General features: G+C 36.7%; 1 protein-coding gene and 1 non-coding gene across 2 annotated transcripts; both read right to left on the bottom strand.

The window, feature by feature from the left end:
- Positions 1-28: 28 nt before the first annotated feature.
- Positions 29-19,007, bottom strand: LOC147475239 (callose synthase 5-like). Its single transcript, XM_086583827.1, has 41 exons — positions 18,798-19,007; positions 18,596-18,696; positions 18,203-18,421; positions 17,980-18,090; positions 17,768-17,896; positions 17,581-17,673; positions 17,040-17,131; positions 16,754-16,880; positions 16,498-16,635; positions 16,327-16,403; positions 16,156-16,234; positions 15,941-16,066; positions 15,731-15,845; positions 15,035-15,369; positions 13,861-13,913; positions 13,703-13,763; positions 13,493-13,574; positions 13,215-13,264; positions 13,006-13,092; positions 12,602-12,724; positions 12,422-12,514; positions 12,199-12,285; positions 11,961-12,121; positions 11,264-11,387; positions 10,895-10,989; positions 10,668-10,791; positions 10,428-10,579; positions 9,190-9,299; positions 8,939-9,064; positions 8,793-8,861; positions 7,743-7,932; positions 7,527-7,638; positions 7,305-7,424; positions 7,027-7,142; positions 6,832-6,915; positions 5,919-6,031; positions 4,993-5,222; positions 2,622-3,419; positions 1,842-1,892; positions 1,551-1,736; positions 29-598 (listed from the first exon to the last, which is right to left on the bottom strand). Exons 1-41 carry the CDS (start codon positions 18,979-18,981, stop codon positions 368-370), a joined length of 5,754 nt encoding a protein of 1,917 aa, XP_086439953.1. The 5' UTR covers positions 18,982-19,007; the 3' UTR covers positions 29-367.
- On the bottom strand, positions 8,784-8,864 carry LOC147475240 (small nucleolar RNA J33). The gene has a single exon (XR_015210005.1). It is a non-coding gene; the product is annotated as a small nucleolar RNA J33 (small nucleolar RNA).
- Positions 19,008-19,307: the final 300 nt, after the last annotated feature.

The raw sequence follows: 19,307 nt of genomic DNA, 5'->3' as shown, positions 1-19,307 counted from the left end.
GATGTGGAGAAAATAACAATCAAAAATAAAAATGAAAAAATGAAAAAGAAGAAAACTGTAAACCGAGCAAGATGAACTGACTTGAGCTTACAATGATACATATGTAACACAAATACGTTTGTCTGTCATAATACATCCTACAGTGGACTCATATACTTATACAACGCGTTCTCTCCATTTTTTCCTGCTAGGAGGGTGTTGTGCTCTTGGTTGAGAATCTTTATGCGTCTTCTTGACACCCCCACGCTTCATCAGATCATCTGAATCTTCATTTTGTCAGTACATTAGTCTCACCTGGATTGATATTTCTAGTATTTTCGTTATGTTCTTTTTCATTTGGGTATAAATCTCTTGTAATTTGCTGCTTCTAGTTATGCTTCTTCCCACCAGCCAAAATGCGTGAAATCTGAAGTCCTCGGCTGAAGGCCTGGTTAAATAGTAACCTGGTCTGGAATTCTGACACAAATGGGAACCAGGCCAAAATCGCCACAGGCATAAAGATAACAAGACCCATCATGTACTCGTACCCTCTTGCCAGGGCTTTGACTGAACCCCATAGCCCTAGGGCTTTCATCAATGGCATACAGGCTTGTGATATCTGCTCAAAAACCGTAACTGAATCAGAGACTAATGGAATATACCTCCAAAAGTATCATGAAAGTACCAAAGAATTTGCCAAAGCATTATTAGTAATGGCTTGAAGGTGCTTTTATGAACCCTCAATATAAGGAAACCGAGCTCAAATTGCTTGTTATCTTTCTCGATTGAATGATTTTTCATTGTTCAATAACAGAAGTAAGGTAGAGATAAGATGAAATCATAGCCAATGATTCTTACTCATTTAAAATGTTGCTATGTAGCACCAATTTCTTCATTAAAATCTCCCTAAATCTAACTACTTTAAAGAGGATGGTTCGGTGAACAGTGACCGTTTCCGATTATACCTCTGCTTGATTTCAATTATTACAGTCATGTTAGAGATGTGATGTTTGTAATAACATATGAAAGGGAGGGGTAAAATCGTCTATTTGTACAGTGAAATTCAGACGCTTCTCATGCGATTTAGCACATTGCCATCAGTTTTTCAAACTACGAGATTGCCACTTACCAAAAATTGGATTTTTGTGGCTGCCCGCCAAACCAGCTGACCGCAGCATGTGATTTAGCACATTGCCATCAGTTTTGTAAACAACTACGGTATTGCCACTGATCGAAAAAGTGGACCGCACATGTGGCGTGGACACGTGCCAGTGTACAAGTGGATAATTAAACACTTAAAAGAAGTGTGGAATATTTTGCAATGTTGTACAGTCCCCTCATACAGCCCAAGAAGAATCGTCAAATATTCTCTAATGTGGCACCCAAACTTTGGATGTCACATGACTACAAGAAAGACAGAGGATTAAGTGATGGATCATCCATCACACATTGTACCATAAAACAATTATCCATCAATCACTACCCATGGAACTGGAGATGCCTTTTTGGTTTAAATTTTTAATCAGAATTCTCAAAATTATAACCATCGCTGTGAAGATTGAGAAATTTACCTGTAAAAGTGCCCATCCTGTAGGCATGAAAGCTAGGAGGCTGGCAAAGATGTCTCCAACTGTCAGTCTAAGAAATGTAAACAATATTATGGTAGTTACTATGGCCCCAAAGAACAGGAATAGCTTCAGAAGTCTAAACATCAACTGGAAATCTGCACTGAAGGTCTTTCTACCCATGGACACAATCTGCAACAGAAAGGAAAGAAACATGGAAAACCATTAGAATTTCCTATTATTTTCGCTGTGGTAAAGTTTTGATAAACAAGTCCGCGTGTCAAACTTCATGTGCACCTTTAATATAATCATCACAGCCACAATGACCAGCCAAGAGAGACCGTAAACCTGAAGTCATCATAATAAGTTGAAAGTGCCGAGGTGTCAGTAGGTATAATATAATTTGATACAACTGAACAAAAACCCAGACTTGGGCCATACAATAAAATCTTCACTTTTAACTAGTGTACTGCAACAAATCTATTTATGTAAAAGAAGAAAAGAACAAAGCATGATTCACCAAGTGCATAAGTAGCCTATATCACTACGATTTAAGTTACTATATTTTAAAAAGGCTCTCGTAAAAACCAGTTAGAGTAATTCTTCTTGCTCATGAAAAAAATTGCCTTGTGATGATCTTGACCACTATTTATGTACAAATTTAAGGAAATGACAAATGATTTTGAAAAATGTAAGTGTAAGACCACTTGTTAGAGATACTTCCTGACATAAAAGTCCCAAATATGGAGACCATGGTCGGGTAGACAGAATAGCAGCATGTGTGCAGTGAGGACGGTGGATCAGTGAGAAACTACCTTTAAAAATCTATGTTACATGGACACGCCATATTTCAAAAATAATCTGTGTCGGATACATATCCACGTGTCCGTGTCGGACACACACAGTTTTTGATATTTTGCAGTGTCAAACACTTCGTATCCATGTCAGATACGGACATACGTATCCGCGTCAATTTAACTTAGCTAAAAATGGTTTTCTGAACGACGTTTACTTGAACTGCTATCACAGCTAGAAAGCCTAAATAACAATGAATGACAAGATATAAATGGCACTTACAATAATGCTTGTGTTTCTATTTGCAATACGCAGATGATACACAACTCCGTATTGGTAGAGAAAGAATCTCAGGGAAAGAACAATCTCCCAGAATCTTCCTAAAAACCCAGTGTACTGCAAGTGCTCTTGTTCCTCTGCCCACCAGGATTCCCAGCTCTTGTTTGCTGGGACACCAATACCTCCTCGGCTGCTAATCCACTTTGACCAATCATCAAAGTCTTCAACTATTTTCTGCCATTCAAAACCTGAAGGGTTGAAAAGGAAGGGAGAAAACAGCCATGAAACAACAAGGAACCAAATCGATCCTGTGAGAAGAAGATACGCGACCGTGTCTTTAGCTGAAGATCCATAGACCTGATATGCTATCAGCAATACAAACAGTTCCAGCCCTTTCACAAAATGGCTCCTTGAATACATCCTGTAATTCTCTGCAAACTTTTCATGTCGAACCACAAAACCTCGACCAGTGGCTCTGTATTTGGCCCCACCATGCATAATAGTACGCCCAAAATAATGAACTCTCGTTCCGAGAGAAAAGGTGAAAAAGACCGCTGAGAGCTGAAGATTCATGATAATTAGGTCACCAAGTGCAGTTCTGAAACCTCTTTCGAGTCCAATCTCCATAACCATTGGCAAGGCCATCAAGAGACCCAGCTGAACAACTGACTGGGATGCCATGGCAGCCTGTAGAGGATCTTTCCCCTTGGACTTGGCAAACTTAATAACTGACTTCTCTAAACCACTCAATGACAGGTAAAGTTTTCCATAAAGATAAACATAGACAGTAAGGACAACCATCTGCAAAATAACAGTAAAAAGTATGTTGGTGAAAAGAGAACTACTGATGGTAAAATTAATGAGTTGTGCCCAAGCAAATAGACTAGTCAACCATAACTGAAAATTTCTTCATATGTTTTGTGTAATTCATTTCATTTACATACATTTTAAAGTTTTAATGACATTTTAAGAAAGAATTGAGTCGGAACAAAGAGTGCACTTCAAGTTGCAGAACATGTTAGTAGAATTCAGCACCACAAACATCTAAGTCAAACTAACCTTATCGCAGAAAACTTAAATATGACTATGATTTCACATCCAGGACAAGGCCGGGAAAGGATTGAACATATCTGTTCATGTTATAACTTTCGCAGCCAGCTTTTAGGACACTAAATCTCTCTGTCATACAGTTGAATACTTCAAATCCAGACTATATATCACAACAACTGGTTACAACATTCTCCAAGGAACCCATAACAAATGAGTGGGGGATCAGTGATAATCTCTGGTTAGAACACTCTATGGTGCCCATAACAAATGGGATATGGGCAGATCATCGGCGAGGAGGATTTTTCCCGGACGGGAGCTCATTCTCAAAACCTATCAGCTCGATCTATCATCTACCCAACAATGTAAGTTCTGCCTTCAATTTATTTTTATTTTTATGTTTTTTTCTTCCTTTATAAGGTCAGAACCCTCCAACTTTTCAATTCCTCGTTTGACATTGTTACAGAATTTTAAAATAAGCTTATTTTCAGTAAGGATGACCTTTATGGTGGGGAGATCTTCCTCAACTCATAAGTTTAACGATTTTTGCATATGGTCTTGCTTTGCCAAAGGATGTCACCTTCAGGAAAACTTATCAGTAGTGATTTGCAAAATTGAGATAGTAATGGTCCAATAATTTTACTACAAACTTGAACACAACTTTTAACATGATCAGAGATGTTCAAATATGGTGGGGAGATCATCTCCGCAATATCAAGTTATAACTCATCCTGTAGGTTCACTTGTTTAATACGAAAAGATAACATAAATATAAATATTCCAACACTGCAAGCAAGTACACTGACAAACACACACATTATGTCTATCTGCTTTCTACCACTCAACTCTGATTTTAGGCAGGTGTTAGTCCTGGATAGGTGTTGGAACATTTAGGAATATGTACAGAAATAACTTATATGTTATATACCTTCCTAAATAATATTCTCCTTCAAGTATCAAGTACGACGTATGCATGATAATGACAAAAAATGTGTCCAAAACCTTCTTTTGTAACTCAAAGTCCCAAACACAATAACATAGATGGTATCTACTTATTAGTTAAAATAATAACAGTTCTGATGTGGTTATAAATGTGACTGATGGTTTGACAGGGTATTGGGTTTTCATGTTACCGTACAGTTTCTTTACTTATTCAATGTCGTAATTTATACCCCTTGATAAAATGAAAATAGTAATTATATATGTATATATACAGTATCTATAGATACAGATCTAATGAATATATATGCTTCAATTTCAATTCACTGTAATATCATTTCCTATATCATACACTCTAGCAAATAAATAGATGTGTCGAGAATATTACCATAGAGCTGATGTAAAATCCAACGGTCGTAAAGTAACACGACAACATACGAAACATGTCAAAGCGATGACCTAATCGATAGATATCTCTGCTGAGTATTTGTTCACCATTTCCACATGCCACTTTTGCTTCAAATAGAGAAATCTGGTTGAGGCCGACATCTCTCCCTTTCCCAACTTGGATGTACTCATGATGGGTGACATTACCACGCCTTAAAGTCGAGTTGAAACCTAAATAAATATGTAAAAGTAGTCAAAGAACAAGTGAACCGAAAACAGTTTTAGCCTTTCTTGTATAATTAACATTCAGTTTTAATGAAATAGACAGAAATCCCAGCCAAGGTTCTATAGACATCTGCATGGGCGCTAAGACTTCCCAACTAGATTGGAACCCTTGGCCCACTCATTCTTTTTCGTCCAACCCCTTGCTTCCTTACTGAAGCACTAACTACTAAACTTTGGAGCATCCAACTCAAAATCAATTGGCTATGAGTGGAGTTGCCCCAATATCTTTATATATTAATAATAGGCTTTGAATTTTCCATGTTGGGCTATACTAAACACTCAACACTAAGGTACATACTAGTAAACCTCCTATATTCAGTTTAACTGACTGCGCTGCAGTAACAGAAATATGGCATTTTTTCATCTTTGTTCCTCCATGATCCCTTCATCTCCTTCATCTAGGAACTGAAACACGATTTTCAGCCACATACGTATCTTTGGGACTCAACACCCTGCACCAAACTTTATCCCCTCTTTCTGTAATCCAAACTATTCTACGATCCTCCACACCGGTCCCAATAGAACATCTTGTATCCATTAAAAGTTTTATTATCGCTATTGTTATTACTATTGCATTATTATTATTATTATTATTATTATTATTATTTCAACCACAAAGAAAAGATGGAGATGATATCTTACCAGCAAAGATGTCTTCACTCAAATTGATCCCCTGAGAAGCCTTGCTGATGCCACCACGAGTAATGTGAAAGATTCTATCAAAGACATCTGGATGGCCATAGTGGAACCGAATCCTGAAAACATGTAATTATGATGACGCTTTATATCTTTTAAATATCACAGATGTATTAAATAATGTTCTGATATAAAGAGGCTCTGTTAAAAATACGGATATACTTTGTCGTTAGAGACTTAGAGGCAGTAACATAAATCTTATTTTAGGTTAGGAGTTTAGAGGGAGCCCATAGTATGAGGTTTATCCTTAGTTTTAAGGTCTCCACAGTGAGTTTATACAAAGTCATTTAGTCTTGGTGTCATGTCATTGTAACATTGTTAGCCACACTTTTGAGATCATTATGGAATATCTTTCCTTTTGTCATCAATGAAAGAACTTTAGCTTAGCTTTCTTTTCTTCTTGTTTTTCACCTTCGGGTTAAAATTGACGTTAAGGATGTAAATTGCATGATGAGCCATGAATCAATAACTGTCAATCTCCATATAAATATGTTCAAACTCATCTTCAAGCACAGCTGCATCCTAATTTCTCAGCAAAGATCGTGTATATTCAAAATGTATGTGGGGTTACAATGTTCTTCAAAGCTAGTATACTTCAACATTTTTCCAGGAGAGCGAACCTCTAGCTAGTTTTAGTTTTCTAGTGCATTTAGAAGGAAGGGTAAGGGAAGGACACATCGGGAAGATATTAAAACAATTGTTTTATTTAGTTTAGAAAATAATAAATTGTTACTACAGTCTTTTATTTTTTTGGATGATTTTCGTTCTTTTTCTGGTTTCTGACTTTCTCTATCAAGGACAAAACCCAGATATAAAGAGTAGGAAAGAAAATTAACTTAATAGAAAACTTTAAACTTACTTCAAAGGGTTTGCAAGAACTCTTTGCCCAATAGTGACAAAACTTGTTTCTTGCATGGACATAAACCAAGCCAAAGAAGAGACACTACAGACGAAAAAGTCACACATTAGAACAGCCTTGAGAATATAGTTTCCCTGAATGACAATGATATAAATTGTTCTGAAAGACCTTAATGATCATCTTCACCCCACTTACCTTCCAGTAAAAATATGCTCACGGACACCGAGAATTGTAGGTGGGCGTACTCCATGATCCTCATGGAATTCTTCTAAGAGATTACGCATTTTTAAAGCCTCTTCCAAGTAGTTGTCCTGCAACAAAATTTGAAAAGGGCAAAACAAAAATAGTTAAATACACAATTGTTTTTATGATAAGAAAAACAAAGAGGGGGAGGGGGATTTTTAGATAAACTATCACCAATAGTGTCACAGTAAAGAACAATTGTGGTATATTAAAAAAGAAACTAGGAATACCTGGTTCATGTCAATCGTTTGAAGAGCTTGGCCACGAGTGAAAATTATAGCATGGTTCTGATTTTCAGGCTTTCCTTCCCCTATCTTTGCACTACCGGGCAACTTTATGCGGTAGATTTCCTTTTCATAATAAAGACGGGAAATTCATATACCACTCGAAAAAGGGACTGTCAATGGTTCTAAATTTTTAATGTAACTACAGAAGCTTCTAAGGATAAATACCTGGTCCATTTTTTCAACTGCTTTAACCAGCACGGAATAGTAAACCTTTTGTACCCTGCCACCATCTCTCTCTTCTACTTCATCAATATATGCTACTCGTAGAGATGGATTACTGCATGAGAAGCACTGCTTGTTAGTTTCTTAAACCAAGTGAATATCCTCCCAGTGAATCAACTTGAATGAAAATGCAGATTTGAAGGGGTAAGATAAACATACTTAACCATCAAGTTTAGAATGTCTGTGGCGCGGCGATCTCCAGATCGCTTTTGATTGCCATAGTTCTGACAGGTAGCAACATACGTAAATTTCATGTCCGCAACAGCCTCTAGTTGAGCATACAACGATCTTTGGCTCTTCTTCTCTTCCTCTGATGGAGCTGTAACTGCCTTGTAGCCATCCAAAATTTCTGTCATATATAATAAACAGCGCATTACTCACAACAGATTTACTAACGATACGATGTCACTCAAGAAGAAAGACTAAGCAGAATGTGGGCAGTGAGAGGGCACCTAGGCAGGCTAAGTGTGGGAAGTTTATTCTGTTTTATCTCTAAATATTGTTTTTTGATATGTTAATTATATTAATTTCTCCAAATATATTAGTAATATACAACAAAGAAAATCGAACTACATTTCTTAAGAAAGCATAAGAGTTCTCCACCCAAACATTTCCAATAATTCAAAAATCTTCTGGGTCAAGTGGTCAACAAATAAATATCCATGTCGAATTCACAATTAGCAATAGGAAGGCAAGCAGATAAGGAAAGAATATATGTGGTAAATGGGATTTGGACATCCACTAACATCGTCATAATGAGAATACCAAATAAACACCTGTATATAATGAGGATGGACATCAGATGCAAGAATCGGGAAACACAAACAAAAGAACATTAACATAACCAGGTGCTGATCTTCAAACTTTACTCCTCCATACTCTCTCCCTCACATTTACAACTTCACAGACAAGAAATCAGTGTGTGGACAGCGGGCATGTGGCGGTGTTGTGCAAAAACAATTTGCAAAATCATTGTTGGCATGGACATATGGGGGACAGAAGCCACTACAGTATAAAGGATTTTAACAATACTGATTCCTACGCTCCCCCTTACTTCCTTCAACAAATAAAGAAAACATAGTGATCATGGTGATTATTGAACAAAACAAATACGATGTTGGGGCCGATTCAGCTGGCAAGGGTGACTTGCTTATCAGAAGGATGTATTCAACATACTTGGAAACAGTAAGAGAATTTTCATATTCATACCTCTTTCAGAAGCCATGTCAAGAAAAGCCTGAAGTTTCAAAGCCCTCCGGTAATACATCATTCCTCTAACTGAAAGACTAATACAGTCAGCAAGTATGCAATAAGTAGTTAAGAGACTGATTTAAAAAATCAAATACATCAGCAACCTGTTCTACATAATGTTTGTCCACGTAAGGAGACCCAGTGACGTAGTTGCAAGATGTTTTCTTCATTTTCCCAAACCTCACTTTCTCTTTTACAATTAAGCCTCTCCATGAAGTTGTTCCATTCATCTAATCCAGAAAATATTGTAGAATAAGCAATTAATGAAATCTATCACATCAATGTCATTAAAATGGAGTATACTACTTAAACTACGCAACAAGATATATTTCTTAGGATATAAATAAATTAAAACCTGGAAAGATTTTTTGTAGGTAGAATATGATTGATACACCATCTTCATTCTCCAGCTCAAGATCATTTTTGGAGTAGACAGTTTCCTCACTATAGTATGGAGTCATAACACTGCAAACAGAAAATAATTGAACGTCATAAAAAAGAATACAAGAATAGTATTGTCCGATAATAATAATCGAAAAAAGCACATGACATTCTAGTGGAGAGGAGTATAGGCGTAATCAAAAGATTACAGACAACATACATCGCCAGGATTAAATTGCTCTAATTGTCCAGTCTTGCACAGAATCAGTAGAAAGTGAATGAGCTTGTGTGTGCTTAAAGTGATTCAAGATACCTAGGCAAATAGGACTTTCCATCACACAGGCACAAAACCCAAATGTAGATGGTCTATCAATGAAGATTCTGCCTAATCACCCACTATAGACTTCTACTGAGAAGTGTCCCTTTTTGCCATCTAAGATACTATGACCAGGAACCTTTGAACTGATCCCTAGTTCATTCTCAGAAGATATTAGGAAAATTGTACATGAGGATGCTAGTGGAAAACAGTATATGGGATGTAATTGACTCTAAGCTTTTTATTTTAATAAAGGGGTAGGGGACCTTGTTAAAAACCCTGCTTGCCAACGAGAAAAAAAAAAATAAATAAATAAATTAAAAAAATAATAAAAATAATAAAAATAAACAGGAACCTTTGAGGTATCTCAATGCAATGTGTGCTGCCCCAAGGTGCAGTGTCTGTGGTGAGTGCATAAATTGACTAATAGCAGTGACAGAACAACCCCTTATTCCCATATAAGCTATGTTACATGGACACGCCATATTCTTAAAATAATCCGTGTCCGATACGTATCCATGTGCCCGTGTCGGACATACCATGGACACATATTGTATGTGATATACTACTCATATACCTCAATTTTAGATATTTGGCCGTGTCAGACACTTCGTATCCGTGTCGAATATGGACACATGTATCCGTGTCAATGTAACTTAGCATATAAGATACTATGACCAGGAACCCTTGAGGTATCTCAATGCAATGTGTCCTGCCCCAAGGTGTAGTGGCCATGATGAGTTCATAAATTGACTAATATCAGTGACAGTGCAACCCTATATGCTACCAGAAAAATTATGAATGTGAATAGCACAATAGCTGAAGAGCATTTTCAAGGAGAAAAAAGCAATAGGAGAGTACATGGTCTTCTCAATATCAATAACATAGGAACAAACCTGAATGAGAGCATTTTACGAACTCGAGGGGCACGTGGCATGTCCATAAATAAAGAGTTTGCAAAGAATGTAATTCTTCTACGTGCTTCAAGGTTTGTTGGCACATCAACCGCAGACTCTTTCACCGTCAACAGGAGATAGAGGCGTTTTATCTGAATTGTACAATAGAAAATGTATGCTCTATTTTACTTTTCTACTTTGTTGGTTGAGCAACAAAATTGTTAAATATCTATAACTTACCTGTTCTTCCCAATGTGATGTAGCTACAGGAGGGAACACTATAGCTGGCTTTGGATCAGTTCCTGCGAAAATTTGTCTTCTAGGGACTGAATCCTTGTTACCATGTCCAAGTTCAACAAATTCACTGCAAAACAATTTAAGAAATAAGGAAAAATTACATGGTATTTTATGCATGTATATCTTGATGATCTTAGCCTGATTGGTATGGAATTGTAGAGTTCACCAACCGAATCTCATTCACCATCATATCACGGGTAACTACTTCCAACATATCCTGCAGCAACAATACTACAGTATCTCGTTTAGTTGGATCAGCACTTTTCTGTAATAGAGGGAAAAAAAAGGTATTACTTTCCACAAAACAAAAGAAAACACAGGATTTTCTTTTTTGATCTGTAAAACCAAAAGTGATATAATAGTGACCATTACATCAACACTTAAGGAACTGGCAAGAAGCTACCCTAAAGACCATTTCCTGCTCCCAAAAGGCCCCCCCTGATTACAACTCATATAATAGCCAAGCACAGCATAGTCCCCAGAAAACAAACACTGAAATAAAGCAAATATCTCAGAACTAGTTCTGTTTAAGGACTCACCAAGATCCCGATGAGCTCCACAAACGTCTTGCAAAGGGCAGGCAAAGGACCCATTCTGAAATTTGCCAGAAAAGTATTCTTCAATATGGTACTTTCAACTTCTTTGAAGATACTACTGATTATCCTGTTGCACCACGGGAGAAGAAAAGAAATTGAAAGTTGGTTAGGGTGTAGATTTTAGTATCGAGAATGGGGTTTTTCAACACTAAAGTCAACCATTCTTTTACTATTAAGAAAGCTTGTATGTGACCTCATGTCTTTGCTTTTCAGTCTTAGATTCTTTCTATCAGAATAAGTTCTCCACGGGAGTGAACTTTACATGTTTATCAACTGCAATCACAGGGTACATGGTGTTGCATGTCTAGAATTTTAAGAACCTAGAGTGCATGCGTAGCCTTGAAAATTTTGAAAGAGCGGAAAAGGAAATAATGAAAATGGTATGATTAGAGAACGTATAAACTTATCGCTGAAGACACGTTTAAAAATAGAATATAGCTCTGAAGGTAATTGTGGTAGTGAATAATGACTACTGTTGCTAATTTCAAACAGTTAAGATGTCTCATAATAATATATATGCTATAAAACTAAAATACAGAAAGCTTGAAAGGAAAACTTTCTGTTTCGAGAGTACGATAACTAAGAGTGAAATGAAAAGACTTATAGCAAATGGTTTTTCATCAAAGTGCTAAAGAAGAACCTTTTCTCATTTTCCCCAACAACTAAAACATTGAGGACAAGTTTTAGTGACTCGTAGCATTCGATCACAGCACATTTCATATATTCATCAGCGCAAATACGTTTCCAGAGATCCAAATCTTTAGATCGAAATTGGGCAGCCATGTCTAGTGCTACAGGAATCTGCACGTATAGATCAAAAATCAACAATCACAAGTAGCAGATATTATTAGACTATACAGAAAAGTGATCACACAGACCTTGCTGGCAAGCAAGAAAGGTGGCCATTGTATCAATTTGAGACTAGGATCTGACGTATAGGGGACTAGCAATAGATCCATCTCCCTGGAATAAAAGAGCAACCAAAATGATTCAACTCGAACTGTTTTCTGGTAAGTAGATTTTCAAGATAATTCTAACTGAACAGTGAACAAAAGAAAATAGGAGAACAAATTGGCTAAATCCGGTTGAGAGGCCTTTCCTATCGCTTATGAGATCTTCTTCTCGGAAACTACATATCACCTCATTCCATAATTGAGCAAACTTTGCAGCTTCAGTTCTCCTATTTGCTGACACCTGCGAAGCAGAAAATAAAATCACGTCATGTGGAACTATAGTTTCCAGCATAGCAAACTTACAATACGCAGATAAAAAAAATGAAACCTCTGCAAAACGCTTTGAGAAAGAAAATCCCCTTTTCTGACTTCTTTCCGAAGGTACCAAGTATGAGTTAAAAGCTCCAGGTAAGGATTGAAATCTTGATCTTAGCATGCCCAGAGTTCGTATCTACTTAAAAGTAACAAGGGACGTCAAGAAGAAGAAGAAGAAAAAAAAATTGAAGTAAGAGAAGAAACAATGATGCTTAGATGGATCTCACATAAATAGTTCCCAACAATCCTTATGTGTGTTCGTTCATAGTTTCAGTTAGAGAGATGGATATTTGGGTATATTGAATTTTTAAATCTCTCTTTTTCCGCAATATAGTGTGTAAACATGTCAAGCAAGGAAACTGTAATACGCTGAGTGAGAGCTGGTAGCACTGTATGTAGACACCAAAAACACATTACCTCCCCTAGACGGCTAAAAGCACCAGAAATGCCACCATATATGGTTGAGAAAATAGAATACCAAATCTGAGTGTCCATAAAAAAAACCTGCATATATGTCGCCTACTGATTAGTTACTACATCAATGTTGAATATATATCAATTATGAACTAACTCATCTAAAATTTATATCAGTTCAACTAAGAACAAAATGGTGTAGTAAGACATACCAAGACTACCGGTGCCCAGAGTGACGCAACAGCACCAATGTTGTTTTTAGCTGTGTGAACAAATCGAGGAGAAAAGAAAAAAGAAACACAAAATATCAGTTAGCCAAATGTTGGATTTGGTAGGGTTCTATTAAGACCTTTGGGAAAAGAATTACTACATTCTATTTTACCTAAAGAATGAAATGACAGAAGAAGTAAATTTCAGATTATATATAGAATTCAAGTAGGTATCTACAATTGAAATGAATCAGGACAAATATGTACAAAAACTTCAATACCATTGGGGAAAAATTCATGCCAGATATATTGTACACGAGTGATGCTCATTATATCTTTTGTTGGCTGAATCAAAGGTTTTATCTGGAGAAAAAATTGATTTCACAAACAAATAAAAGAAAATTGATGTTAGTCCGTGATTATTTCCTTAAGCAGAGTCATATACCAGTGGAATTAAAGCTCTGGAGAAGCTGCATACAGATGAGAATTACCATGATGAAATAACTGAACGCGAGTTTGGAGCACAAAAGAAGCACCCAGAACAAGGTATACCTGTCATTGAGAAAAAAGATCCGAACAAATGAACAAATCTGAGCTGAAATAGTTGCTTAATCAAATTATGAATTCATACGTCACTTGTCAAACTCACTTTATAAGAGAAAACTGACTTTCATGCATTCCCCTTCCAACGTAAATTCTGGGCTGCAAATCATGATGAAGTATTCTTTAAAAAGAGAGATAAGCAAAGAAAACAGCTCTTTTAGCTAATAAGTGTGGTGCAAAATGAGAATATAAAAGAATGCAAGATACGGAATATATATATAAGAAAAAAAATTGAAAAACAACATATTTCTGCTGCTGTATGCTTTTGATAGGGAAAAAGAAAATAAGGAGAGAGATTCAAATACCAAAGAAAATACATCTGAATACAGGAGAAACAGTTTCTGATTCTTTTTGGTTTCGAAGAAAAATAAGATTTGATTCTTTTCAAGGTATTATTAGGAAGATTCAATTTTAGGAGAAAATGAAAATATTTCCTATGAAATATGTTTCCTGGTAACAATGTCGGTGTTAATGTGATACCTCGAGGGTGTGCTGCAAAGCCACCTAGACCAAGGGGGTAAAGGCTGTGGCAGGAGTTTAGTCCCACAACGGTTAATCTTCATCTATGACCTGAAAATCTTAGGTGACAATGGGTTTCTACTTTGTAGAGAGACCTTTAAGCCCACATCACTTGTTGAGAGGTTCAAGGGTGAACATTATTCATGTTAGAGTGGAGGGTTGTCAGAAAATGGGTATTCGAGGACAGCTCATACTAAAGGTTTGGGGGCTGTGATACCTCAAGATATTCTTGCCCCGCGTGGTTAAAGGTCATCCAATACCTAGGGTTCGTGAAAATCAATCTCTACTTTGTACCTACTACCTATGCCTTCTGGAGGAAAACGACAGACCTCTTGCACCAGGTCTTTACACGGTGACAGTATCAGTGGTAGAGTGACATCACAGTTAATTCTCAATAAGATGTACAGAAGGTTACTCTACTCTAAGTTATTAAAAGCCTAATCTGCTGCTTCCAACTAATAACTCGCCAAAGAATGCTTGTTAGTTCCATTTAAGAGATTGGATGCACCTCACAATAGCTTATGTTATTTTGCAGTCTTATGTTGAATTTTTTTTGTTTAGCTCCAATTCTGAACAAGTCAGTTGTGGGAAATTATACTTCATGCAGCCAAACAATGAGAATCCAAAGTCAAAAAAACAAAACAAAACAAAAAAGGCAGGTGTGCGGAAGAGAGGAAAAGGATGGGCTTGGTCATGGATACCTGGGACCACCACAATAAAAACCTCACTATGTGCCAATCTGAGTTTTCAATCCAGCGTCTGAGCATTGGAAAGATGAACAGTAGTGCTGCTAGTAAATTCGGAAGTAAGTACAGAATCACCGCCATAGCATACAAAGGTGGTATGGTCTTGACTTGGCGAAGCCAGTTCATTACATCTTTCACTTGGTCAGGAGCAACTTTTAATGAATGCCAATAAAAAAACGGAAGGATAACTGCCCATGCAAGACTAACTACTATCTTAAGAAGTGTTCTTAGCACATCAGTAAACCTCCATCTATGAAAGCCCGGAAAGTTTAAGAGCAATTCCAGAATGCCTGCCAAAACCAAAAATGGGGAAATAATGTAAAATTTTTAACAGCAACACGAAAGCAACCTTTATCAAGTGAGACAAGCAGCATGATTGTTCCTATTGAATAAAAGCAGTTGTTTGAATAAAAGAAGTTGTTTGAATAAAAGCATATCCCTGAAGTTCCATACAGGAGTAGTAGCACTACTACATTCTATGCAACTGCCATTTTTATTAATTACTTTAGTCGATTGGTACAACTTTTACCTACAACACTTCCACTAAGAATATTATATAATATTATTTCGTGTTAGATGGAAGCACAGAAAATGGAAAAGAAGAATTTGTTCTAGAATTAGATCCTTGGAACAATATAAGAGCATTCATACTTTGAAGTAGGCGAAGCGCAGCTGCTGTGATGAATATACTAGACACAGGTTTTATAAGATCCTTTCGAAGTACATCCAATGGTGAAGTAGCTTTCCATGCAATAATCACCATTGCCTGCAGCAAAACAATTCCAAACATTTGATAGTTAATTCACAAAAGAAACTAGATCAACTTCCAAAGTGGTTAGTACAGTAACGATACGGCTATACCTGCAGTGCCAGTATATAGAAGGTCCAAAAACGATCAAAACTTCGAAATATATGCCAAAATGTTCTCGTCTCAACAAAATATGATTTTCCGGTGCTTTCAGATTTTGTACGAGTCCCTTGTTTTCCCTGGAACAGTTTTAACGAAACGTAGGCCGGTGTTATATGAAGTTAAGAATGTAATCATGGTAACAGTCCAAAAATACAGTTTAGATTACCTGTGTCAGGTCTCGCGTTGATTTGAAGAAATCGCCATCATCACGCATGGGCCATCCCAAAGAGAAGCAATCTGGAGACCTGAATTGTATGTGTACAAAAACTTAACAATGATGCCACCAACCACTGAGGATACAAGCACAAATTTTAAGAAATGCAAATTCCTTACATACCAGAAATATTCATTTAGATCGTCATAGTTACACCAAGATGAATGAGGGGCCTTCCCATGCCCGGCTTTCTTTGCTTCCTGGAGGCAACAGTAGCACAACTTAGGAATATGTAAAGAACGCAAAGCAAAGCATAATATTTAATGCGAATAGAACATCTTGACTGAAATCTACCTTCTCTATCACTCGATAAATTGGTGTTACCACCTTTCTCAGGAATGCTTCATCATCCCCACCATATGAAGGTTTGATGTTTTCTCCAGTCACAATGCTAACATTTCCAGCTAATAGACCATGAAGTTCATATGCCATCTGATTACAATTGAGAACTTGTTATTCAAAACAGTGATGCAGAATTTACATTGGGAGGTGCAAATATATAAGACTAGGTGCATCAACAAGTACTGTACAATAATAGAATTGAACTCACATTATGGAAAACATAGCATAGGCATTCTGGCATAAATCTAACATTAGCTGCTTCACCCCAAATAAGAAGATAAAGACCCATATAGAGTATCTTCCTCTGCTGCACTTCTTGTTGCCCTTGAGGGAGCCTGTTAACAATACAGTATACATTTTTATATTTCAGAATTAGAGCTGTAGTATGTGGGTGAGGAGCACATCGGTAGCAGTTGAGACATAAAAAGGCTTCCTTTTTCTATGGTTTGGGGAGAGGGATAGACAAAAAGGAATGTGGACAAGGAATATGTCACCTTAAACTGTGCTTTCGTCCCAAGAATTTGCACCATGTTTTGTAATTTTTGAATACTTTACTCATAATGATGTCAACAGCTCGATCATCAAGCTGCAGAGGAAAGTATAATTAATTAATCAGAGGTAACGTTCAGAATATCTCATACAATATCAGATGAAAATAATGGAACTACTGGTCATCATGGACAATATGTCAACATTTAAGATACTGGAAATGTTCTTCGCAAAAGATAAAATTTTATTGATAGACAAAAAGGTACATCATAATGCACCGTGAGAGGGGTAAGTGGGATTTTGTATGCAAACTTAAATTTTGTATGCAAACTTAAGACATCGCAACTAATTTGGGACCCCTTTGCTTACTAAACAGCTGCCATGCCACCTCTTGCTCTGTAAGGCAGTAAGGTAAGCAATACAATCCAATTACAAGTGTTACATCACTTTTGCAGTCGATATGTCATGTTTTGTGATGATTGTTAAGAAATAAGCATTATAACAACGCCAAGGCAATTAAGCGTTAGAATAACGGAATATACATACCTTGTTCAGAGGCTCCGGCTTGGGCAACAGCTTTATATGTTCCTCGGAAAGCAGTAAAATCAGATTTTCCCGTTGATTCCTCACATTATCTCTCTATAAACGTCATTAAGGACCAACAAAGAATTAGAAAACAAAAACAACAAAAATCAATTAAAGTCACATTCGTCATGGATATGTTATTGTGTACCTGAAACCCAAACATAGCTCTTAACCAATCAAGTAAATCCAAGTCTCCTGTTTTCTGCTTATGCTGCTCAAATCCACTAGGCCAATTCAAGCTATGTGTGTTTCTTAAAGCCGAAACTGCTGCTTTAATCTGGTTGGTTATATACACACAACATTCATTAGCATAAAATACCAACCCATGGAAACAAGGAAAAAATAAAATAAAGTACGTACCTCCTCAAATTGCATGATACATTGTGAAGCACCAGCAAGATCCAATGGAAGAATATTATATGGTGTATATATTTCCTTCTTTTCTTGTACATCTTTTGCCGCCGCAATAATCTTTCAAAAGTAAAATTTACACCTCCTCATTAACTAACTACATATAATGTAACTAACTAAACTATAGTTTGTAGCATGCAATATATGATGAAGTAAAAAAAAAATGTTTTACCTCTGGTGCAACTTCTTCGACTTTTTCAGACTTGTTGACAGCACAGAGAACTTCAAAAAGAACGCCAGCAGTTTGATATGCTTTTCCAAGTTGAGCTCTATCTGCTTGTTCTCCTCTGTCAAGTGCTCGTACATAGTGTTCGTAATATTGTTGGTAGAAACTTTCTATTTCTCTTGCATCACTCTTTTTCACTCGTGATGCTAGACTCGATGCATTGTCCTGTTACAGTGTTACATTTATATATATCATTTTCATCGGTAGGACATTTTACGTTTATCGGTATAATGATTATGCCGATATTTTGTGCATGGTAACCCCGGTTACAAACTTAATTAATTAGAACAACTTGCTGGCATACACGACATGGGAAAAGAAAATGTTCGGAAATCTGACCCGTTCTAAACGTTGTAGAAGTGCGGTCTTAAATTGTCTAACACCTCTACCGGTGGAGCTTGGATCCAACCTATGAGCCTTCTCAAATGCGTAGAATCGACCTTAAATAATTCAAATACATGATCAACATTAATCAATTATGGGGACACAAACAAATAAAAATGTTAGAGAATTTTTTTTGTTTGAAAAAGAAAGAACGTACAAAGATAAGCGACCCTAGGACGTTCATTTTCGATTTCAGTGGCAACACGGAGGATTGGAACAATGCTTGTTAGTGATGAAGGTACAACTTCATTATCAAACACTTCTAAAGAAAATGTGGTTGTGGCTGCACTTCGTGATGGTCGCCTCGTAAGGCCTTGTGGCCCTCCGTCGAGGTTCGCCATTTAGTAACCTCGACCTTCCTCGTCCTCTAATCTACTTTCGACTGTCCAACCAATCACAAATTATAGTCAATCAAAACGAAACGAAATGCGTGACCTTGGAGCAAAATACTTAGAAAATTGGAAGTATATATGTAATATATTGTTTAAAAAAAGACATGCATGGTATGTAAAAGAAGAGCTTAAGATAGAGACAATGAATGAATGAAAGTTGGGAAAATGATGGGGGGAAAGAGAGTATAGTCTGGAGAAATGATTAGGAAAGAAGAAGAAAGACCAAAATTAGAAGTACAGAGAAAAGACGGGTGAAAAGGTTGGAATTTCCTTTT

The sequence above is a fragment of the Coptis chinensis genome, chromosome 9, assembly GCF_015680905.1.
Source record: "Coptis chinensis isolate HL-2020 chromosome 9, ASM1568090v1, whole genome shotgun sequence".
NCBI classification, from domain to species: Eukaryota; Viridiplantae; Streptophyta; class Magnoliopsida; order Ranunculales; family Ranunculaceae; genus Coptis; species Coptis chinensis.
The sequence above is the reverse complement of the archived record's forward strand: the minus strand, read 5'-3'. Positions and strand labels throughout refer to the sequence as shown.